This window comes from Bos indicus, chromosome 18 (assembly GCF_029378745.1).
Source record: "Bos indicus isolate NIAB-ARS_2022 breed Sahiwal x Tharparkar chromosome 18, NIAB-ARS_B.indTharparkar_mat_pri_1.0, whole genome shotgun sequence".
Classification (NCBI taxonomy): Eukaryota; Metazoa; Chordata; class Mammalia; order Artiodactyla; family Bovidae; genus Bos; species Bos indicus.
The window spans coordinates 63,370,054-63,395,932 of record NC_091777.1 but is presented as its reverse complement, the minus strand read 5'-3'; the positions used below and the strand labels follow the sequence as shown (position 1 = coordinate 63,395,932).

The 25,879-nt window shown below is 45.0% G+C and overlaps 1 protein-coding gene and 1 pseudogene across 1 annotated transcript; both read left to right on the top strand.

Annotated features, from left to right (window-relative positions):
- Positions 1-723: 723 nt before the first annotated feature.
- Positions 724-5,650, top strand: LOC139177000 (killer cell immunoglobulin-like receptor 2DS1; annotated as a pseudogene).
- Positions 4,301-25,450, top strand: LOC139176999 (putative killer cell immunoglobulin-like receptor like protein KIR3DP1). Its single transcript, XM_070770262.1, has 8 exons — positions 4,301-4,337; positions 12,826-13,104; positions 13,992-14,288; positions 19,989-20,309; positions 21,292-21,342; positions 22,087-22,209; positions 22,956-23,008; positions 23,120-25,450. Exons 1-8 carry the CDS (start codon positions 4,301-4,303, stop codon positions 23,240-23,242), a joined length of 1,284 nt encoding a protein of 427 aa, XP_070626363.1. The 3' UTR covers positions 23,243-25,450.
- The last annotated feature ends 429 nt before the right edge of the window (positions 25,451-25,879 follow it).

Below are 25,879 nucleotides of genomic sequence, written 5' to 3'. Positions count from 1 at the left end.
GAAATGCCTTATGATCCAGCAATCCCACTGCTGGGCATACACACTGAGGAAACTAGAAAGGAAAGAGACACGTGTACCCCAATGTTCATCGCAGCACTGTTTATAATAGCCAGGCAATGGAAGCAACCTAGATACCCATCAGCAGATGAATGGATAAGAAAGCTGTGGTACATATACACAATGGAGTATTACTCAGCCATTAAAAAGAATACATTTGAATCAGTTCTAATGAGATGGATGAAACTGGAACCTATTATACAGAGTGAAGTAAGCCAGAAAGAAAAACACCAATACAGTATACTAACGCATATATATGGAATTTAGAAAGATGCTAACAATAACCCTGTGTACGAGACAGCAAAAGAGACACTGATGTGTAGATCAGTCTTATGGACTCTGTGGGAGAGGGAGAGGGTGGGGAGATTTGGGAGGATAGCAGTGAAACATGTATAATATCATGTATAAAATGAGTCGCCAGTCCAGGTTCGATGCACGATACTGGATGCTTGGGGCTGGTGCACTGGGACGACCCAGAGGGAGGGTATGGGGAGGGAGGAGGGAGGAGGGTTCAGGATGGGGAACAAAGGTATACCTGTGGTGGATTCATTTCGATATTTGGCAAAACTAATACAATATTGTAAAGTTTAAAAATAAAATAAAATTAAAAAAAAAAAAAAAGGATGGGACAGAGAAGCCCTAAAAATAAGAGACTTGTAAGGGTGGATGGGTGTAAAGATTGAGAAAGATGGTGATGTGGGGTGGATAATAGGGATAACAAAAGAGACCCAGAGAGACAGAGAAGCAGAGGAAGTCATGAAAGTGGAAATAGATGATAGATAGATAGGTAAAATGATGGATGAACATATACATAGATGATAAAATAGGTAGATAGATACATACATAGAAAGGTAGATAGATGGTGGAACGATGGATGGATATATAGATAGATAATAAGATGGGTAGATAGAACGGTGGATGGAGATATAAACAGATAGTAGAATAGATAGATGAATAATGCTGAAAGATAGAGACGAGATAGAGAATGAGCACCTCAGAATCAAAGAAGACAGATCAAATCAACCAATCCAAGGAGAAGTAGAGAGAGTTAAAAAAAAAAAAATATACAAGAAGGAAAACTATTAGGAGGGAGGCAATTTCAGAGACCTAGAGAGAGAAAGTAGGAGAGAGATAGGGGAGAATTACAGAGTGAGAGCAAGAGAGAGAGAGACAGTTGAGAAGAACCAAGGGTGTGAATTCTCAGTTCAGGGGTGAAGGACGTGGGATTCAGGAAGAGACTGTCTCACGAAAGTGCCTCTCCTTCTTCTAGGTCTGTCCAAAAAACCCTCTCTCTCAGCCCAGAGGGGCCGGTGGTGAGGTCAGGGGAGAATGTGACCTTGGTCTGCAGCTCTGAAAGCGCCTTTAACCAGTTTCATCTGCTCAGGGAGTGGGACGAACTTGGGCGACTGCTCGCTGGAGGGTGGGGCTCCCATGGAGCACTCCAGGCAGAGTTCCCTCTGGGTCCTGGGACCCCAGCACACAGCGGGGTCTACAGGTGCTACGGCTCCTTCACTCGCTCTCCCTACTCGTGGTCAGACTTCAGCGACCAACTATTCCTGTCTGTCACAGGTGAGGAACCTCTTCCTGGCCCATGCTTTGTTGTTCCTGTTCAGTCGCTAAGATGTGTCTCACTCTTTGTGACCCCATTGACTGCAGCACAACAGACTCCTCTGTCCTGCACGACAAACTTCTCTGTCCTTCACTTTTTCCCCTCATGGATCGCAACTTTGTCATGGTGAAGGGGCTTGTGCAACTCAATGAAGCTATGAGCCATGTCGAGCAGGGCCACCCAAGCCTGACGGGTCATAGTGAAGAGTTCTGACAAAATGTGGTCAGTTTTGTTGTGCAGTATTCTTGCCTCCAGAACCCCATGAAGAGTCCCATGCTTTACAATACACTAAATCACATTGTGGTGGCCCAAAAGGCAGTTTGACTTTTCCCACAACATCTTACTGTATCACTGAGCTCTACCTCAAGGGATCCATGCTGGCATCAGGGGACCTTAGGGCTTCTGGAGAAATGGAGGCGATGAGAACCAGAGAGGAAGAGAGATGGTAGATGGCATCTCAACCCTCTTGCACCTCCTGTATGGATGCTCCACATCAGAGTCCTGTCTATCCAGGCAAATAAAGAAAAGGTTCCGGGTGGACCCAGGAGGAGGAGTGGGTGGGCTCATTTGGGAGGATGAAGATTGCATTGGCCCCTTGCTCTTAATATTTCCCAATAGCACCTATGACATACAGGTGATTTTCCAATTAAGGAGCATAGATACTCATTCCTGGTGCAGAGAGGATGTCTCTTGCTTATAGCTGTCTTTCATCACCAGGCATATCCTTCACGCCTCCTTCCACCATCTCTTCTCTGGGATGGAAGGTCTACTCAATGCATTGCCGAGGAGGGGCCAGATCTCCTTTCCCCCATCAGTGCTCTGAGAGATGACAGAGTCAAGGACAGGCAGGAGGCCAACCTTCCAGAAACAAGAGGCCTCCTATGGGGGGGGGAGGCGAGGAAGGTTACTGTTCACCCCTTCTGGCTTTTTTCCCCTAGGATCCACTACAAGGACATGCCCATCAACCATGGATCCACACACCACTGAAGGTAAGCAAGACGGTTTCCTGCTCAGCAAATTTCTGAGAAGAAAAGGGTCCCTGTGTGAGTGTTGGTTCTACTACCTCCCATTTCTGTGACTTTGGGCTCCACAACGTCCCTGTCATGTCAGCATTTGAGATCATAGTCCGTATGAGAACCAGAGGGGGTATTGAGTTTCTCATTCTCTGGGACTGGGAATTTCTAAATTGAACAGAGTGACACAGAGTGACTTGACCCCATGCTTAAGGGAGATGCTTACCCTCCCTCCACCAGTATCTTTGGGGAAGGATGGGGGGGGGACAAGGGGAGAGTTTTAGGGAGCACCTTCAATATGTGCTATTCCTCGTTAGTATTTTATGAACTAAACATTTCACAGTTCAGAAATAGAAGTGTCGTGTCTTCTTGAGGATTCCATTCCAGGTATATGTGGATGGAGGGGGAAATATATGCAGGATTAAAGCAGTCCCCATTCATGCAAAATCACCATGCCTTGTCATATGGGGCAGCAGAGAAAAACTGCATGGGAACCAGGGGGACCTGGTTTCAGACTGCTGCTGGTCTTGCATGGCCTCCTTAGTTCATCCACTGCTAACATCTCTCCTGGATGCTTTGGTACCTCCTGGGAGGTGGAGACCATAATGATCAGGTTGAGAGCTGCTGACACACTTTGACACAAGGATACAATAACTCCTGTGTGTAGGGGCAGGGTGTATGCAATGAATAACCAGACCTTCTTCCGTTGGCTTGTGGGCAGAATCACAGCTTCCTCAAGGCCACTCCAGCCAGCTGCACCTTCTCCTTAGGCTCTCCGTAGCCTTCATCTATACCAGCATCTTCCTCACTGTTCTTGTCTGTCACTGGTTACCCATAAAGTAAGTATGAAGAGCCAAACTGTCACTGGTGTTCTACGCAAAATCATAAGTGTGAAGGAGGGAAGCACAGCGTAATCTGACACAGGGGGAGGTGGGCTCATAGCAGAGAATGGCGTTTCACTTCCTGTAGGTTAAAAACTGATTTCCATTGTTGTAAACCCTGAATGAATATCTTCCAGAGAACTATGGAACCCTGTTCTTTTTATGAAAATATGTGTTAATTTATTCTTAGCTGCATCAGGTCTCAGCTGCAGCATGAGGGATCCTCACTGCTGTGCTGGGGTGCCGTTCAAGGCTCCAGAGCTCGCGGGCTCAGCAGTTGCAGCATTGAGGATAGTTGCTTCAAGGCATGTGGGATCTCAGTTCTCACACCCAGGATAGAATGCACACTCTCTGCACTGGAAGGTTGACCCTTAATCCCTGGGCCACCAGGGACATTCTAAGGCCTGTTCTTCCCTCCAACCACAGCAATCTGTTCTTCTCCACTCTATGATCTTGGGAATCTGCTGATACACATTAGAGAATGGTCCATAACAGGAGATGTAGGATGGGCTCCGTGGGTTTCCACAGATTCCTGAGAGAGTCCGTCAGTGGCTGGGCTTGTATATGGGATGTTGACTTTTTTTTTTTTTTTTTTAATTTAGTGGAGTAGACAGACTCAGCAACCTGGGGCACACCCCTGCTTTTTTTGGCTTTGATGTCCCGACAAAGATATAGAGGTCTACAAGAATCACCCCCATCCCAAGAGTCTTGACTCTCTTCCATTCTCATATGTTGCCATCATGGAAGGAGAGCCCAAAGAAGACAGAACAGTGAATGGTGAGGTGAGTCCTCCCAGACTAAACCCTTGCCATAGCCCGAGCCCCTCCAATGCCCAATGCCCCAGCCTTCGAAGATCACATTTCATTCCATCATTCACATCTCCTTCCTTCAGGACCCATAAGCAGAGGATGTGATATTCACCCACTTGGATCACAAGACCCTCTCTCAGACAGTGTTCACTCCCACTCCCCTGGGCCTCTTGCACCTCTTCGCCAAGACCAGTATCTATGAGGAATTCGATGTAAACCAAGACCATGCTGACCCTGACCTGGCCCCATCCTTTCAGCACACAGAGTGTTATAAATTGAAGAGCTACATCTCTTTTTAAAGGATGTGCCCTCTTTTTAAAGGGCACTCCTTCTCATCCTCCAAAGCAGCCCAGCAGCTCTGAAGTTAAGAGTGGAGTCCAAGAATTATAGGATCGACTTCAAAAATCCCACCACCTCTTAGTAATTCCTGGCCTTTCTAATACTCTATTTTAACTATCTAACCTTTTGGGAGAATTTATTCTAATCAATTGCACATACAGGGTAGGTTACCATAATTATCCTACTTTTTTGAAAATTCCAGTAAAGCATAAAAATTTAGAAGTTGAGTCTTCAAATTATTCAGTTTAAAATAAAAGAAAGCCAATTAAAAAAAACCTGTGTTCAGTAATAGTTTACAAAAATAAACTTGTTTACAAGACAGAAACAGATTTGTAGACTTACAGAACAAACAGAGTTACAGAGGGGAAGGATGAGGGGGAGAGATAGACTGGAAGTTTAAGATTGACATGTGCAGACTGCTATATTTAAAACAAAATGCTTTCCATGAAACAATAACAAAAGCAATGCAAGTTGTCCAAATAAAAGATGAAGTATATTCTGTTTGAGATATCCAGTGTGGTGCCACTTGCCACAGGAGGCTGTGTGTGTCTTCATGCTAAGTTGATCAGTCATGTCCGACTCTTTGCGAACCCATGACGTTGTGTAGCTCGCTAGGCTCCTCTGTGCATGGGATTCTCCCAGTAAGAATCCTGGAGTGGGTTGCCATTCCCTTCTCTAGGGGACCTTCTTGACCCAGGGATCGAACCTACGTCTCTCATGTCTCTTGCATTGGCAGGAGGATTCTTTACCACTGAGCCATCGGGGAAGGCCCCTCAACTTTTTCCCAGCTGTGTGCACTGAGGATGCTGGGGTTCCAGGGGTAGAAACAAGACAACAAGATCCCCCTCAGTCTGGATCCGCACTGGCCGATAAAGTACTTACCCAGCCACGTGGTACAGACAATGACTCTACGTGTATATGAAGTAAACCATTAAGTTCTTTAGTCACACCCACCACATTTCAAGTGCTCAGGAGCATCATGTGGCCAGGTGCCATGGTGCTGGACAGAGCAGATGTTTTAAAATTCCCATAATCAGAAAGAATTCTACTGGACATTCCACTCCAGATCACTGAGGGCTACAGAGAGAACAGTTGCCCCAGGGAGGCTTTGCACATGTTATGTTAATCCATCAATATTTGCATGTTTTGTCTTTTTTGCTTCTTTTCACCAAAGCCAAGGATTTGAGAATCTTGTGCCTTTTAAGTTATCAACTGTTGGCACAATGTGGCTTGGCTAAACCAAGCGGGGGCCTGAAGAGGATAACACCATGAGGATCCCGGTGTGAACTGAGCTGGCCAATGGGGTGAAAATCAAGCTCCATGGAGCCTTAGTTGCTCATTGAGCTCTGTGTGTGTGAAGTCTCTCCTGGCTTAGAACTAAACCACCCAAGAACTCTTTTACCAAGAAATGTCAAGATTGCTTAAAGTGAAGACATTCTGGGTCTCCTGTGTTGCTACTATCACTGTTTCCATTTTTTTCCCCTAATTATCCTTATTTGTTTTTGGCCTTTAGGTGCAGGGACCAGATATCATAATCTTCCTTTTTCTGAATGTTCACAGTGTAGACATGCACCCCAGTTATTCTTATATATCTTCTTTTAAAAAAATAATTGAATGTTAGCATTTGATGCCTGTATTCTGCAGAATCTAAGTTCTTCAACCAACTACAGAAGATGGGTTAACCTAGGTCATGGGTGTATTTCTGCTGTGTGGCACCAATGCCTGGTACATAGTAGGTGCTCTGCAATAATTTATGAAATGACCCAAGATGAGAGGTAAATTCCATTTCTGGAGGGGACAGGGAAAATAAAGTTCTGAGTCCTATTTGGAGCCAAACTGTCCAGGGCTGATTCAGAATGAGAACCTGGGTCCCAACCTCTGGAGCAGGGGGTTAGACCAGGCAGAAAGAGAAAGAGCTGAGACCTCATGTCTGGGTGAGATGCCTCCTGAGCCCTGTCTGGAGACATATCGGCACTGGGTCCAGAGAGGGGCCACACCCTGTTGTGAGTCTATGGCCGTGGGAGTCCTGAGGGGCAGCAGCAGCCCCCCAGGGACCACATCCTGTTTGTCCTCTAGGGCCCCGTGGTCTCCTCATCTGTACAGAGCAGGGAGGGGGGCAGCTGGGCACTCAGAGCTGCAGACATGTCTTCCATCTTCTCTGAGCTTTTCCTCCTCGGCCAGTTGTACAGAGCAGGGAGGGCACCACAGGAGGGCACGGGACACCCACCCTGCCCCCAGTTCATGGGAACCTCAGGGTTCAGACAGCGTGAGGGGCCAGGGATCCTGATGGGGAGAGAATTAGCCCAAGCTTTCAGCAGCAAATCTTTCACTTGAGGGCTGAGTCTGGGCCAGAGGACCCCGAACCCTGCAGGTGAGTCCTCTCACTTGATTCCCAGGAACTTGGTGGGGGCAAGGCAGGGCACTGGGATTCTAGAGTGATGCTGGTGAAACCTGGAAGGGCTCATGAGCTGAGCTGGGGAGTGAGGGGTGGGGAAGTCCTGGGACTCAGCCTCTGACTTCCTTCCAGGGACCTTCCACAAACCCACCATCTGGGCTGAGACTCTTTTGGGCAGCTCAGGGTGCCCATGTGAATACACTGTTTGCAGAATTGGAATGTGAGAGTGAGTACACAGACCATCAGGGAGTATGCTGCAGTTGGCCTGCATTATTTGGAGAAGGAAATGGCAGTGCATTCCAGTGTTCTTGCATGCAAGAACATTGGAGCTGCCAGCCTACAGTCCATAGGGTTGCATAGAGTCAGACACGGCTGAGTGACTTCATTTTCTTTCATCTTGTTTTAAAATTTATTTATTTACTGGTTCCATTTTTTAATCTCATCATACACATATTTTATTGAAGTATAGTTGACTTACAATGTTTCAGTTGCACAGCAATGTGATTTTCAGTTATACAAGCACCATACATTATTTTTCAGATTATTTTCCATTTTAGGTGATTACAAGATATTGACTATAGTTCTCCACGCTATACAGTAAATCTTTTTTGCTTGTTGCATATCTTTTTTTTTTAATTAGAAATCTAGCATTGTATTCATACTTCTATTTTTAAATTTATGGTATATTCCACATCAGTGTTATGCTACACTGAGAGTGAAAGCATGATGCCAAAATCCCACCATGTCCATGATAAAAGTAAATGGAAAACAATGGCAATGTTAACTGTGGGAGGAAATATTGAATCCCATTATTTTACTGGTGGGCTTTCCTAGTGACACAGATGATAAAGAATCTGCCTGCAATACAGGAAACCTGACTCAATCCCTTGGTTGGGAAGATCTCCTGAAAATGGAAATAGCAACCCACCCCAGCATTCTTGCCTGGAGAACCCCCATGGACAGAGGAGCCTGGCAGGTCACAGCCCATGGGATCACAAAGAGTCAGACTATTCTCAAGGCTCTGAACTTAAAAGGTGTAACACTTTCCCATTCATATAGAGATAAAAAGTGACAGAACGGACAGAACCTTTTGTCTTGTTAGGGGCTTAAAGGGACATTATGACCAGACCTGCATGGACAGCTTCAAGAACAAAGGATTCCAGTATTAAAAGATTTCCACAGTGGAGGGGACGTAAGTATAGCTATGGCTGATCCGTGTTGATGCATGGCAGAAACCATCACAGTATTGTAATTGCCCTTAATTAAACATAAATAAATTAGGGGGAAAAAAAGCTTGCAACAGGGCTTCCCTGGTGGTCCAGTGCTTGGAAATCTGCCTGCCCATGTGGGGGACACAGGCCCGATCCCAAGACCGAGAAGATTCCACATGCCTCAGGGCTGTTAAGCCTGTGGGCCTCAAGCTCATGTGCCTAGAATGGGCGCTCCACAACAAGAGAAACCGCAGCGAAAAGAGACCCTGCACACAGCAAAGAGCAGCCCCTCTTCCCACAACTAGAGAAAGCCTGTGCACAGTGACAAAGACCCAGCACAGCCATTAACTAGTTAGTTAAAACACTGCAACAACCAGCAACACCTCCTCCTCTTTTAGTGTGTGTGTATGTGTGTGTGTGTGTGTGTGTATAAGTGTGAAAGTGTGAGTTCACACATGGGTGTTTAATCGGTATTGTTCTCTTTTCTGGAATTTTCTTCCCCATGGGCTAGGGTTATTTTACATTTAGTAAACACTGTTGGAACATCCCTCTCACTCCCCAAAAAGCCCATCTAAGTCAGGTAATATGATTCTTTGGGGCACAAGTTCACAATCTCCTTGGTCTGCTGGCTTTCCAAATAAAGTCACTATTCCTTTCCTGAGGACCTCATCACTCTGTCCCTTGACAAACAACGTGAGGTTGGACTCAGAGCACGTTCATGAGACATTAGCAGAGACGTCATTCATTTTAGACAAAATCCATAGACGTCACTCTCACAATTGATATCTGTGGTTTAAAAGAAGATACGCAGATGGCCAACAGGCATATGAAAAGATGCTCAGCATTGCTCATTAGCAGAGAAAGGCAAATCGACACTGCAAGGAGGCACCACCTCACACCGATCAGAATGGCCATCATTAGACAGTTGATGAATAACATGCTGGACAGAGTGTGGAGAAGAGGGAATCCCTCTTACACTGTTGGAGGAGTGGAAACTGGTGCAGCCACTGTAGAAAACAGTATGGAAGTTCCTCAAAAAAAGTAAAAACAGTTTCCATATGATCCAACAATTCCAGTCCCTAGCATATATCTGGAAGAAAAAAAAACTATACCTTGAAAAGATTCATACACCCCTATGTCTATAGCAACAAAACTTACAATATCCAAGACATGGGAACAGCCTAATTGTCCATCAACAGATGAATGGATAAAGAAGATGTATATGCTTATACACACAGAGAATGGAATACCACTCAGACATTAAAAAAATGAAATCATACCATTTGCAGCAGCATGGGTGAACCTGGAGATTAACATATTAAGTGAAGTAGACAGAAAGAGAAAGACAATTTTCTGTGATATCACCCATGTGTGGAATCTAAAAGGAACATATCAATGAAACAGGAACAAACTCATAGAGAATAGGCTTGTGGTCGCCAAGGAGGGAAGAACTGTGATCTTGGGATTAGCAGATGAAATCTATTTATACATAGAATGGATAAAGAATGAGGTCTACAGTATGACACAGGGAATTTTATTCAGTATCTTGCCATAAATCACAATGGAAAAAATATATATGTCAAGCTGAATCAATTTGCTGTACAGCAGAAATGAACTATACTTCAATAATTTTTTTTAATTTTTTAAAATTTGTGGTATCTATATCTGCAATGAAACATTACATGGCAGTAAAAATGCACAAACTGAAATGACAAAGAATACAGATCAATTCTGAAACATGATATTAAGTAAATAAGAGGAAATTTTAAGAAAGTTGACTGTACTGTTACTCCATTACATACATAATGATCAAGAGGAGACCAGATTTATTACTTAGGGAGCATCACTAATCTTAACAACCCCCACCCCCAGTAAAATTGTGTGGAATCGCTGCCCTTACTGAGGTTCTTTCCTGTCTATGAACAACAGCTGAACTGGATGTATGTCTGCCCTTGGAGTCCTGAAACAGCTGGGCAATTTTGCCCCAGTTTGGAGTTGATTGCTGTGGACACACCCCTCACTCAAGCATTCTGGAGCTTGGAAGTCTCTACTTGACATATTTTGTGTTCATGAGTATCTAGTAAGCAAGGTTGTCCACCTTTTCAGGCAGAACAAATCGCCCTCCCAAAAAAACACCACAGTCATCTTTACACACATTATCTTTGTGCACATGTGTGGTCCTTGGATTGGAAAGGGAGGAAGAAAGAGAGATAGAGAGAGTGTTGTGTGTGCAAAGTTTCCACTCACAGTCACGAAATAATTTCAGATGAAGAAGAGTCAGAGAAAGACAAATATCACATGATATCATTTATTTGTGACATCTAAAAACATGAACTTATTTACAACACAGACTCACAAAGAATGAACTTAATGTTACCAAGGGAGATAGTGTCAGGAGGAGGTTAGATTGGAAGTTTGGGACTTACATATACACACGGCTATATTTAAAATGCATGACCACAAGAACCTACTGTATAAAACAGAGAATTCTACTTAATATTCTGTAACTCCCTAAGTGGGAAAAGAACTTGAAAAGCAATAGATGTATGTACATGTATAACTGAGTCACTTTGTTGTACACCTGAAATTAACACAGTTAGTTTCTTAAACACACATATTACGATGTAGAATTTTTAAATATTTTCAGAGAACCATAATTTGCAAGTCTGGTCCTCTCATAAGAATGCAGAATAAAAGTCTCTATTAATGAGTTTTTAATTGGCAACCTGCACAGAGCCTGACATACGAGGAGGGAACATGTGATTTCTCTTCTGCAAAGAGTTAAGGTTAATGAGATTTATCAAGAGCTTGGGAAAAGCATCCTGCATGGTATACACTGAATCACCATTTCTACTTCCTAAAGGCGGTAAGATCTGTTTGAATCTTCTTAGGTTAACAGTCTTTAGGGAAACAAAAAGTGATGTTTGGATCATGAGGTGTGCTCCGTGATGCGGCTCAAGTCAGACTTCCATCCCTGGCATGAGAAGAGGCTGGTCATCTTCCATGTGACATGAGCCAGGCGAAATGTACCAACACCGCCCACCTTCTGCTCAGTTCTGCCTCCTGTCTCACAGAAGCCGAGCCATGTGCCCCACACTCCTCAGCCTCCTGAGTCTCAGTGAATCCAGAAAGACACGGTTGGAGAGGGTTATGGTGGAAATCGGGGGATCCTTGCATCACTGACCAGGTTCCCTGCATGGAGGTGCAAGGAGTGTGGGGTCCATCAGGACAAGCCATCTCTGATGTGGTTTTCTTCTAGGGTTCTGTGTCAGTCTCAGGATCTGGGCAGCTGTGGGTGGGTCCTCCCCATCCCTTATTTCTCTATTGAGCAGAGTAGTTGGGGCTGATGCAGATGACACTGGGGGCTGGGGTGAGTCCCCTGTCGATGCAGTGAGAGCCGTGTGCCCTGTGGATCCCAGGTCTTCCTATTGGCCTTGATACTCATCTTCACTCTCCCCAGAGGTTAGCCCACCTCTGGACTCTGGACCTGAAGGCACATTGTGAAGTCTGGGAGCTGGGAGCTAGGCCCACTGGGTGCCATTTCTATCATGAGAGGGGAGCAAGAGGCTCCACCCCACAGAACCTCCCCTACAAGCTGGCTCCTGGCATCTCCAACTGGCCCTTAACAACAGGATCTGCAGGACCGCCCTCTAGACCTGACCCCAGGGAAGGATCTGCTCATCAGGCAGGGCCACCTGGACCTTGTCACACATTTGATGTAGGTTAGCTAACAAAGGAGCCACGTTCAAGCTTTATTTCCTTCTTTTCAGTCAAGTGGCTCTATCACTTGTTACCTGTGTCACTGTTAGTCACTCAGTCGTGTCCGACTCTTTGCGACCCCACGGACTGTAGCTCACCAGGCTCCTCTGTCCATGGGATTCTCCAGGCAAGAATACTGGACGGGGTTGCCATTTGCTTCTTCAGGGGATCTTCCCTACCTGGGGACTGAACCTGCTCTCCTGCCTTGCAGGAAATTTCTTTACCGTTTGAGCTACAGAAAATCCAACAGGGAAGCACTCTCATTTCTTTTCCATGTGTCAGGTTTTTTGTGGTGTTTTCTTTTGCCTGCATCACACAGCGTGCAGGATCTCAGTTCCATGATTAGGGACTCAACCTGGGCCCTTAGCAGAGAAAGTGCTGAGTCCTAATGACCGGACCACCCAGGAATCCCCAGTGTTTTGTGTTCTGAGTGAGTTTTCAACATTTTATCAACAAAACAAAACAAACAAAAACAACAACAACAACAACAAAAACATTTTGTCAACCCAAGGAGTTATTCTTCTGATAAGAATCACTGCTGAGAAACATATTCTTAGAATCTCCGTGATGTCTGTCCTGGGTTGACTGTGTCTCTGTCTGTCCCCAAGCCCCAGGTGTCCTTGAATATCAGAGTGATGCATTTTAGGGTTGGTGCCTTAGAAGAATTGAAGGGGAAGCACTCTAACAAGACCAGTGGGGAGAGGGGACCATTCCTGTTTTCCTCTCAAAACCTGTGCCTCCTTCTCTCCTAGGTGAATATGACAACCTCTCTTTGTCAGCCTGGCCAAGCCCCATGGTTCCCTTAGGACAGACTGTGACTCTTCAGTGTCACTTCCGTTCTCCACTTAAGAGATTCAGACTGTTCAAAACAGATGGGACAAGTTTGCCCGAGCTCCAGGGACATCATTTCAACACCTTCACCCTTGGCCCGGTGACCAGAGAACATGCAGGGTCCTACACATATTCCGGATTGTCCAGGTCTCTCCCTGTGTTTTCCAGAAGCAGTGACCCCCTGCAGATTGTGGTCACAGGTAGGAGGGGTCCAGCCCAGCCTGGAACAGCCATCTATGCAGGCAATCACATCCTAGGTCCAAGTTCCTTATGTGGTCCAAGATTTACTCAGGATTTCCAGCCAGGAATGAACCAGGAAAGAGAACCCACTCTGAGAGTTTAAACTCAGGGTGTTGAATAGATGGGGTGCTCCAGCAAAGAAAGGAGGAGTCTCCCTAGGCATTAGTTAGACAGGATGCTGCTACTGCCTGCCACCAGGGAGGATGGGGAACGACCCTGATCCAGCACCTGCCACCCAGTAGGGAGCTGTAATCCCATATGAAGGAGCTGGAGCCCCAGGGAGGAGTCCCAGGAATGTCTCCAGAGGCATGAAGTGGGGTCACAGATGGGGAAATGTTCCCTTTTTTCTCCACCTCCTTTCCAATCTCCTGCCAGTCATCACCCACATTCTAGATGAGTGTGAACAGAGACAGAGAATGCATCGTCAGAACCACCCAGCTCCCCACCACACATATTAGGGACAGGATGAAGCTGAGAGCATGGCAACCCAGTCCAGTATTCTCGCCTGGAGAATCCTATGGACAGAGGAGCCTGGCAGGCTATGGTTCATGGGGTTGCAGAGAGTTGGACAGGACTGAAGTGTCTGAGTATGCATGCATGAAGCTGAGAGCAGCTCCAACAGCTAAACAGTTTACAATAAATATAAAAGAGGCTGGAGGTCTTGAGCAAAGAGAAACAGAAAAGCATGAGCCAGAACCTGAGAACAAGGCTAAAGAAAATGCAACAAAACACACAGGAAGGGTAATTGACTTTGATGGTTCACAGGGACATTTTTCACACCTTCAGATGTCAGGGGAAACGCTGAGGTGGGGTGACTCACTGAAGCTCACAAGCTCTTTGCTCCTAGGTGTGTTCACAAAACCCTCCATCTCAGCCCACATCAGCCCCCTCATGCGTGCAGGAGAGAATGTGACCCTATGCTGTCATTCACAGCTGTTGGACAAATTTATCCTTCACCAAGAAAACAGCACAGGACATTTCCAGAGACATGGAGAGATGCTCACTCGTGGGCATGCCCCAGCTGACTTGGTCATTGGCCCCGTGACTTTGGTGAGTGCAGGCACCTACAGATGCTACGGCTCTCTCAGACACTCCCCCTATGAGTGGTCAGCTCCCAGCGACCCTGTGGACATCATCATCACAGGTGAGTGTGGCCAGACCAGTCCCTTCTGCTCTCTGTGTCACAGAAGGTCTGGTGTCTAGTCCAGCATCAGTCCTGGGAGAGAATGACAGGCATGCAGAGACACTCACACTCGGGAGAGGGAACAAACCAGAGAGAGAGGAGGTGTGAAAGCAGAAGGGTAAAGAGAACAGAGTCCCTGCCATGTGCTAAGGAGAAGACACAGCTGGTGATAGAGTGAAGGAGCAAGAATGTGAAAGAACGACCAACGGAGAAAAATGTACCAGAGCAGGGACCCGGGCAATTCCCCACTCAGGCAGCCAATGATGGTTGGTTAAGGGGTTGGTTTCCTGCTTTCATGTCAGAGCTCCCTTGCTCTGTCAGCAGCACACTGTGGTACCAGACACCCTTGCAGTCTGGCCCCTGGGTGATCGAGATGGAGGTTGACACCCTGAAGTTGCTCAGCCTTGTGGTTTATTGCATCCTTCTGCACAAAGAGGGGGGGGGTCCCCCCAACCCTCCCACTAAGGAGTCATGTCCAGCCCCTGGGATCGTGCAGGACAGCACTGAACACTCCCTTAAGAATGAGGTGGTCAAAGACCCTGTGAGGTTCTGGCAATTTCCACTCCATAATGTCTGCTTCTGGGTCAATACTATGTTTTCTGATGGTCCCAGCTGTAGTTAGTAGGTTGTTTTTCAAGAACAGCCCATTCTGGCTGATTTTTTAAATCTATTTTTTCTTACTTATTTTTGTTGAAGTTTAGTTGATTTAAGATGTTGTTAATTCCTGTTGTAGAACAGAATGATTCAGCTATTCATATACATATATTCTTTTTTAAAAAAAGGATATTACTAGTTTGCATTCCCACCAACAGTATAAGAGGTTTCCCTTTTCTCCACACCCTCTCCAGCATTTATTGCTTGTAGACTTTGGGATAGCAGCCTTGCCGGGGTCCAGCCCCGGTGGACCCAGGGAAATTCGAAGGGGAGACGGCTTCAGAGATCAGGAAACAATAGGTCAATTAAGCGTTTATTAAAGATATAAAGAGTGGTTAAATAGGGATAGCTCAGTGAGAAAATTCAGTGGAGAAAAGAGGCTGAATAACTTGGTTTACGTGGAAAGCTAATAAAATCCCAAAATAAGGAATTTATGTCACCTACATAGGCCGCAGGCGTCCTTCCATTCTCCTGAAGGAGAGGAGACACTAAGGCCTCCCCGGTCAGATCTTAGAAGCCCAGGCATAATTAGTAGGCTTGACGAGCCTCCACGTTCCAGATGGGGATTCAGCCAGAAGGTGAGAGAAAGAACGACATGGGGAGACCAGTCTTTCGAGGAACTGATCCCATTTTTTATTTTTCCAGGGTCTGTTTTTATACACTGAGATGTTATACAAAAGTCACACGGGGTAAACTGTCCTGATTTTTATTAAAGTCAGGTGCCTCATACAAATGTATACAGAGGTCTTAGGGGTGTTACATCATCTTCTGGCCAGGGGGCCTGCTGACGATTTATGACCCTCTCCTTGTGACAGCGGCCAGTCAACCAGAACACTTATTTCTCCAGGGGTGATTATTTTTAAAACAGACGCCACCTTCCGAAGGTACCAGATAAAATTACATTCCTATAGGGTGAGGGTGTAGTGGGTTATAATTAAGGAAAGAATTTGCTTAGCCTAAGGTCTAACGTGATTAATATCAAAGGTTAATACTTATTTCTTCTATATATTCATTAATGTGTATAAGGGCAGGGGATGTGGAGACTTAGCAGCAAACATTGGCTCAACAAATGAAAAACCCTTCACCAATACAATTTCTAATCAGCCCACTATACTTATACTAATAGTTTTCTAACTTCTCTAAAAACCTGTTTTTAGAAGGTTTAAAGCATCTCATGCCTATCACGGTTGGGAGGCTGTGAACAATCACATATGGCCGGACAAGCCTGTCAGGCAGGCTAGAGAACCTTCAGAGGAGTTTGTAGGTTGAAACACTCCTATCATGCCCAGGAATTATTATTAACTGGACCTCTAAGTTAACTCCTTCTCCAAAAGAGATGGTGGGGGACAGCCCCTCGTAAAGTCAGAGGTGTAGGTGAGAGCACAAGGTAGTAAAGTAGGCAGACTCTGGTTCTGGGGGTAGATGCTCGAGAATTTCCAGGGGGACTCCTCAGGCTCGATCCCGCCTTTGCTTATGCCAAGCCTCCTTCCTCATGACCTTTGCCATGGGCGGAGTTCCTCACTCTGGCTCCCCAGCAGCAGCCATTCTGACTGTATGAAATGGTTCCCCATTGTGGTTTTGATTTGCATTTCTCTGATAATGAGTGATGTTGAGCATCTTTTCATGTGTTTGTTAGCCATCTGTATGTCTTCTTTGGAGAAATGTCTATTTTGTTCTTTGGCCCACTTTTTGATTGGGTCCTTTATTTTTCTGGAATTGAGCTGCAGGAGCTTCTTGTCTGTTTTTGAGATTAATTCTTTGTCAGTTGCTTCATTTGCTATTATTTTCTCCCATTCTGAAGGCTGTCTTTTCACCTAGCTTATAGTTTCCTTTGTTGTGCAGAAGCTTTTAATTTTAATTAGGTCCCATTTGTTTATTTTTGCTTTTATTTCCAATATTCTGAAAGGTGGGTCATAGAGGATCCTGCTGTGATTTATGTCGAAGAGTGTTTTGCCTATGTTCTCCTCTAGGAGTTTTATAGTTTCTGGTCTTACGTTTAGATCTTTAATTCATTTTGAGTTTATTTTTGTGTATGGTGTTAGAAAGTGCTCTAGTTTCATTCTTTTACAAGTGATTGACCAGTTTTCCCAGCACCACTTGTTAAAGAGATTGTCTTTTCTCCATTGTATATTCTTGCCTCCCTTGTCAAAGATAAGGTGTGCACCCCGATGATCTCCTCACTTGGAGACAAATAAAAGCCCTACTAATCAAGCTGAAAATTTGGTCTCTCAACAGGGGTTGCCTCCGAGTCCTGAATACATTCTCCTGGCAATGCTCAGTCTTTTGGCCTGTACCTCCCCCTGCTCAAGCTCGGACTAACACCCAACCCCCCTCTATTACAGGTGGTCAAATGGACGGAGAGATGACCAATCATTTCAACTAATGACTCTATACATATGCTTTCTCCCTAGTACATGAAAGGGCCTTCACACCCTGGGAAGGAAAGAAAACTAATTAATATTTCTCTAGGCTATGAAGTCCTTCCCTTGTGCATGGGCCCAGCAAAATTGTGCATAAACGTCAGCCGACAAATTTGGGCTTTCGTCCTGCCTCCAAAAGAAGACTTTCAGACACTGCTTGGATTATTTACTGCCCTTTCTTTGTCTGTAAACCATGTTTATACTATTGAAACTTTAGGGAAAGAGTTAGGGAAAGAACAAAGAACTTTATGCAAAGGGTTTAATTATAAAAACTTTACTTATACTCCCATTCCTTGGGACAAATGTCAAACCAAATCAAGAAAATCAATGTTTGTGGCTAATCATACTATTGTTGATTGGGGACCCCATGGTATGTGGTTATCTGACTGCTCAGATGATATTAACAACACTGTGTGTGATATGGAAGGTCACTGACACTATGATGGAACATTACTATTACAAACGACTTCTTGAGTGGCTTGACCGTGGATTAGCCCCACCTCCTCCTAAGATCGTCCCCAATAAACAGAGTGGGCCTGAACAATGGGCCACTTGGAAACTTGCTGCGAGCATCAGAGCACAGAAGAACTTGGAACTTGGACCGGACATTTCATAAGGACCAGTCGTCATAGTACCTATTTCTTTCGCTACAGTCAGTCATATTTTATACAGGCCTGTGTCCCAAATCCTTTTGTTATAGCCATAGAAAATTTACAATTTAATAAGACTTTTGCGTTCTGTAACTTGTATTAATTGCAAACTATATACTTGTATTAAAAAAAAAAAAGATAAGGTGTGCATAGGAGTGTGGATTTATCTCTGGGCTTTCTATTTTGTTCCACTGATCTATATTTCTATCTTTGTGCCAGTACCATACTGTCTTGATGACTGTGGCTTTGTAGTAGATCCTGAAGTCAGGCAGGGTGATTCCTCCAGTTCCATTCTTCTTTCTCATGATTGCTTTGACTATTCGAGGTTTTTTGTATTTCCATACAAATTGTGAAATTATTTGTTCTAGCTCTGTGAAAAATACCCTTGATAGCTCGATAGAATTGCATTGAATATATAGATTGCTTTGGGTAGTATACTCATTTTCACTATATTGATTCTTCCAATCCATGACCACAGTATATTTCTCCATCTATTTGTGCCCTCTTTGATTTCTTTCACCAGTGTTTTATAGTTTTCTGTATATAGGTCTTTTGTTTCTTTAGGTAGATATATTCCTAAGTATTTTATTCTTTTCATTGCAATGGTGAATGGAATTGTTTCCTTAACTTCTCTTTCTATTTTCTCATTATTATTGTATAGGAATGGAAAGGATTTCTGGGTGTTGATATTATATCCTTAAACTTTATTATATTTCTTGATTGGCTCTAGAAATTTGCTGGTGGAGTCTTTAGGGTTTTCTATGTAGAGGATCATGTCATCTGCAAACAGTGAGTTTTACTTCTTCTTTTCCAATTTGCATTCTTTTATTTCTCTTTCTGCTCTGATTGCTGTGGCCAAAACTTCCAAAACTATGTTGAATAGTAGTGTTGAAAGTGGGCACCCTTGTCTTGTTCCTGACTTTAGTGAGAACAGTGTGGAGATTCCTTAAAAAACTGGAAATAGAACTGCCTTATGACCCAGCAATCCCACTGCTGGGCATACACACCGAGGAAACCAGAATTGAAAGAGACACGTGTGCCACAGTGTTCATCACAGCACTGTTTATAATAGCCAGGACATGGAAGCAACCTAGATGTCCATCAGCAGATGAATGGATAAGAAAGCTGTGGTACATATACACAATGGAGTATTACTCAGCCATTAAAAAGAATACAATTGAATCAGTTCTAATGAGGTGGATGAAACTGGAGCCTATTATACAGAGTGAAGTAAGCCAGAAAGAAAAACACCAATACAGTATACTAATGCATATCTATGGAATTTAGAAAGATGGTAACAATAACCCTGTATGTGAGACAGCAAAAGAGACACAGATGTATAGACAGTCTTTTGGACTCTGTGGGAGAGGGCGAGGGTGGGATGATTTGGGAGAATGGCATTGAAACATGTATAATATCATATAAGAAATGAATCGCCAGTCCATGTTCAATGCATGGATACAGGATGCTCATGATACATGATATAGGATACAGGTCTGGTGCACTGGGATGACCAGAGGGATGGTATGGGGAGGGAGGTGGGAGGGAGGCTCAGGATGGGGAACACGTGTACACCTATGGCGGATTCATGTTAATGTATGGCAAAACCAATACAATATTGTAAAGTAATTAGCCTCCAATTAAAATAAATGAATTTATATTAAAAAAAAATTTTAAAAATCTCAGTTCTGGAAACAGATCATTAAAAAAGGATATTAAATGACACTCCATTTTAAAAATTATTTATTTTTTTTAAAAAGGATTTTAAACAACACCCATATTTAAAGTTATGTTTGAATTTTTCCCTGTACTGGGTATCTGTTACTGTGGGTCTTTCTCTCCTGCCAGTGGGCGGCCTTCTCACTGCAGTGCTTCTCTTGTTGCACACTTCCGGCTTTAGTCCTATACTTAGGACTAGAGTTACTTTGTGCTCTAAGATCAAGGTCTCCTCCTTCCAGGTCTGTACAAGAAACCCTCACTCTCAGCCCAGGGGGGCCCCGTGGTGAGGTCAGAAGAGAATGTGACCTTGGTCTGCAGCTCCAAAAGTGCCTTTGACCAGTTCCATCTGCTCAGAGAGGGGCAGAACCTTGGGTGCCCACTTGCTGGAGGGTGGAGCCCCCATGGAGCACTCCAGGCAGAGTTCCGTCTTGGTCCTGGGACCCCAGCCCACAGCGGTGTCTACAGGTGCTACGGCTCCTTCACTCACTCTCCCTACTTGTGGTCAGACTCCAGCGACCCACTGTTCCTGTCTGTCACAGGTGAAGAACCTCTTCCTGGCCCATGCTTTCTTGTTGCTGTTCCAGCTTGCTGTCGCTAAGCTGTGTCCAATTCTTAGCGACCCCCTGGACTGCAGCACAACAGACTCCTCTGTCCTTCACTATCTCCACTTCATGTACCACAGCCTTGTCCTGGTGAAGGGGCTTGCATAACTCAACGAAGCTATCAGCCATGTCATGCGGGGCCACCAAGACTGACGGGTCATAGTGAAGAGTTTGAACAACATGTAGTCCCCTACAGGAGGAAATGGCAACCCACTCCAATGTTCTTGTTTCCAGAACCCCAAGAAGATTCCCATGCTTCACGATGCACTAAATCACATTGCGTTGGCCAAGAAGTCCATTTGGGTTTTTCCATAACATCTTACTCTATCACTGAGCTCTATCTCTAGGGCTCTGTGCTGGTGTCAGGGGAACGTTAGGGCTTCTGGAGAAATGGAGGCAATGAGAACCAGAGAGGAAGAGAGATGGTAGATGGGATCTCAATCCTCTTCCACCTCCAGTATGGATGCTCCACATCAGAATCCTGTCTATCCAGGCAATAAAGAAAAAGGTCAGGGTAGACCCAGGAGGAGGAGAGGCTGGGCTGATTTGGGAAGATCAGAGATTGCATTGGCTCCTTGCTCTTAGTCTTTTCCCAGAAGCAGCTCTGACATACAGGTGATTTCCCAATTAAGGAGCATAGACATTCATTCCTGGAGCAGAGAGAATGTCTCTAGCTTACAGCTGTCTTTCACCACCAGACATATCCATCCCACATCCTTCCACCATCACATCTCCAGGATGGAGGGTCTACTCAACGCATTCACGGGGAGGAGCCAGAGGTCTCCCCTCATCCCATCAGTAGTGCTCTGAGGGATGACAGAGTCAAGGACAGCCAGGAGGTCAACCTTCCAGAAAGAATATTCCTCATTCAGTCAGTATGAGGAAGGTTACTTATTCACCCCTGTCTTTTTTCTCCTAGGATCCACTACAAGTACTTGCCAATCAACCATGGATCCACATACCACAGAAGGTAAGCAAGACGGTCTCCTATCTCAGCAAATTTCTGAGAAGACAGAGGGTTCCTGTGTGAGTGTTGGCTCTGCCACCTCCCAGCTCTGTGACTTTGGGCTCCTCAACATCCCTGTTAAGTTAGCATTTGAGACCATGGTCTGCGGGAGACCCACAGGGGGCATTGAGCTTCTCATGCTCTGTGACTGGTAATTTCTAAACTGGACAAGTGGGTCAGAGTGACCTGATCCCATGCTTAAGGGAGATGCTTACCTTCCCTCCACCAGGATCTTTGGAGATGGATGTGGGAGGACAAGGGGAGAATTTTAGGGAGCACCTTAAATATGTGTTATTCCTCTGTTAGTGTTTTATGAACTAAACATTCCACAATTCAGATATATAAGTGTCATGTCTTCTTGAGGATTCCATTCCAGGTCTATGTGGATGGAGGGGAAATGTATTGTGCATTAACATGGTCTCCATTCATGCAAAAATGCCATGCCTTGTCATACGGGGCAGCAGACAATAATTGCTTTGATGCCCAGGAGACCTTGATTCAGACCTCAGCTGGTCTTGCACAGCCTCTTTACTTTATCCACTGCTAGCATCTCTCTTGGATGTTTTGGTACCTCCTGGGAAGTGGAGACCATAACTGATCAGGTTGACAGATGCTGACAGTTTGACACAAGGATACAATAAATCCAGTGTGTAGGCACACAGACTACTCAACAAATAACCAGATTTTCTTCCTTTTGCTTGTTGGTAGAAGCACTGCTTCCTCAAAAACACTCCAGCACGTGGTACATTTTCCTTGGGCTTGTCATAGCCTTCACCTCTACCAGCATCATCCTCGCTGCTCTTGTCTGTCACTGGTTTTCTACCCAAAATCGTAAGTCTGAAGGTGGCGAGCTCAGCATCATCTGACCCAGTGGGAGGTGGACTCATAGGAGAGAATGGAGTTTTCACTTCCTGTAGGTTAAAAACTGATTTCTGGTGTTGAGATCCCAGATGGAACATCTTCCAGAGACCCATGGAACCCTGTTCTTTTTATGAAAATATGTGTTGATTTATTCTTGGCTGCATCAGGTCTTGGCTGCAGCATGGGGGATCCTCATTGTGGAGCTGGGGTGCCGTTCAAGGCTGCAGAGCTTGTGGGCTCAGCAGGTGCAGCACGTGGGGCTTAGTTGCTTCAAGGCAGGTGGGATCATAGTTCTCCCACCAGGGATAGAGCCTGTGGCCCCTGCACTGGATGGGGGGTGGGGGTCTTAATCCCCGGGCCACCAGGGACATTCCAAGCCCTGTTCTTCTCTTCAACCACAGCCATCTGTTCTTATTCCCTACATGATCTTGGGAATCTGCTGTTACACAGAAAAGGATGGTCCATAACAGAAGACACAGGATGGGCCCATGGGTTTGCACAGGTTCATGAGACAGTCCGTGAATGGCTGGGCTTGTATATGGTTGTTTGTGTGTATGTGTGTGTGTGTGTGTGTGTGTGTGTGTGTGTGTAGTAGACAGTCTCTACACCTGGGGTATACCCCTGCCTTTTTCTGGCTTTGATATCCCCATCAAAGATACGGAGGTCTGGAATAACTGCCTCCACCCTGAAGAGCCTTGACTCTCTTCCATTCGCAGATGTTGCCATCATGGAAGGAGAGCCCAATGAAGACCGAACAGTAAACAGCGAGGTGAATCCTCCCAGGCCAAACCCTTGCCATAGCCTAAGCCCTTCCAATGCCCAATGCCCCAGCCTTCGAAGATCACGCCTCAGTCCATCATTCACACCTCCTTCCTCTCAGGATCCTGCAGCAGAAGACGTGATATACGCCCACCTGAACCACAGGACCGTCTCCAAGAGACTGTTCACTCCCACTCCCCTGAGCCACATGCATCCCTTCACTGAGCCCATTATCGATGAATAATTCAATGTAAACCAAGACCATGCTGAGCCCTGACCTGGCCCCAGGCTGTGAGCACATAGAGTGTTACAAATTGAGGACTTAGATCTCTTTTTTAAGGGGTTCCTCCGTGGAAACTCCTACTCCTCCAAAGCAGCCCAGCAACTTTGAGGTAACAGTGCAGTCCAAGAATTATAGGATCGTCTTCAAAAATCCCACAACCTCTTAGTAATCTCCTGGCTATTCTAGGACTACATTTTATCTATCTCACCATTTGGGGAGAAGGTATAATCAATCACACATCTGGTAGGTTACTATGATCATCCTACTTTTTCTAAAGTTCCAATAAAGCATAAAAAAATTGCCAGTTGATTCTTCAAATTATTCAGTGGAAAAAAAACAAAACCAAAAAATAAAATGTCTATTCAGTAATATTTTACAAGGATGAACAAATTTACAAGACAGAAACAGACTTGTAGACTTAGAGAACAATCTTAGAGTTACAGACGGGAAGGGTTGGGGGAGCGATAGATTGGAAGTTTAAGATTGACATGTGCAGTGTTATATTTAAAATAAAATGCTTTCCATGAAGAATAATAAAATCAATGCTAGATGGCCTTTAAAAAGATGAAGTATATTCTGTTTGAGATATCCAGTGTGGTGGCACTAGCCATGTGAGGCTGTGTGTGTACGTGCTAAGGCAATTCAGTCATATCTGACTCTTTGCAAAGCCATGGATGATGTGTAGCTCGTTAGACTCCTCTGTCCATGGGATTCTCTAGGCAAGGATACTGGAGTGGGTTGCCATTACCTTCTCGAGGGGATCTTCTTGACCCAGGGATTGAACCCATGTCTCTCATGTCTCTTGCGTTGGCAGGCAGATTCGTTATCACTGAGCCATTGGGGAAGCCCCCTCAACCTTTCCCAGCTGTGTGCCCTGAGGGTGTTGGGTTCCAGGGGTAGAAACATGATAACAAAATCTCCTTCAGTCTGGATCCACAGTGGCCAATAAAGTAGTTACCCAGCCACGCTGTACAATGACTCTACATGTATATGAAGTAAAGCATTCAGTTCCTCACTCACATCCACCACATTTCAAGTGCTCAGTAGCGTCATGTGCCCAGGTGCTATGGTGTTGTTCAGAGCAGATGTTTAAAAAGTCCAGTCATCACAGAGAATTTTACTGGACATTCCACTCCAGATCACTGAAAGGCTGCAGAGACAACACTTGCCCCAGGGAGGCTTTGCATGTGTTGTGCTAATCTATCAATACTTGTACATTTTTTTCTTTTTTGCTTCTTTTCACTGAAGCAAATGATTTGAGAATCTTATGCCTTTTAAATTATCAACTGTTGGCACAATATGGCTTGGCTCAACCAAGAGGAGGGCTGAAGAGCATAACACCATGAGGACCCCAGCATGAACTGAGCTGGCAAATGGGATGAAAATCAAGCTCCATGGAGCCTTAGTTGCTCCCTGAGGTTGTGCATGTGATCTTTCCCCTGGCTTAGAACTAAATCACCCAAGAACTGTTTTACCAAGAGAAATGTCAGGATCGCTAGAAGTGAAGACATGCTGGGGCTTCTGTGTTGCTGCTGTGAGAGAGCATATACCACACTGCTGTGTGATATATCTGAACGTGCATTCATTTCATAATATATGTAAGTCAGGTCATTACCTTGGATACCACACGGCTCTATGTCAATTATAACTCTGTGAAACTGGATAGATAGACGATACATGTGCTTAGTTGCTCAGTCATATCCAACTCTTTGTGACCCTTTGGACTGAAACCTTATAGGGTCCTCTGTCCATGGGATTCTCCAAGCAAGAATACTGGAGTGGTTGGCATTTCATTCTCCATGATGATATGTAGACAGACACATAGATAGATCAATAGATTTCAGTGGTTGCAATACCACTTCCTGAGGCAGTTGATGACTTTAGCAGGCTATTTCCTGTCTTTCTTAAATTTTGCTTCATAGAAGTATATCATATGTATTAATATATGCATCTGTCCTTGATCAGGAGCTCTGACAAGGTCCATTCTTGTCTGACCCTGGAGTCTTTGTTGGTTGAAGAGGAGAGCAACATGCAGCATCAAAGGATGCTTTGAAGAGACAGAAATGACTCACATGTTTCCCCTCAAGGAGACAGAGACACAATTTGCTTTTTACAGACATTGGCCTGTCACTGGGAGAAATAAAGCCTACCCTCTGGGCCCAAGAGGAAGAGTTGTGCTTTCTTGTGGGAGCAGAGTGTACTTTGCAAAACTCTCCAGGCCTCCTCGCTTGTCCACCCCTTGGTTCACCACTTCTCTAAGGGCATCGCTGAAGGTCACACTCAACACCTCCACTCTTACATCTCATATTCAATCACACAGTAAAAGAATTCAGCCCCCAGGGTCCCCCTGGCCCCTGCTGTCTTCTCCATCCACAGAGTCCACCCACAGCCACACCTGGATTCCAGCCACAACCTCCCTGGGTTCTGAGCTCCAGACCCACACTCCCATCTCCAGTTCACCCTCCACATTTCATCTTTCTAACTCACATTTCAGAATCTGCTTTCTGCCCCCAAATCCCTCCATGGTGCCCACATCTTCAGGGCAAACTCCAAACTCTTCTATCTAAATTCAATCCTGTTCATGGTCCTCCAGAGTTG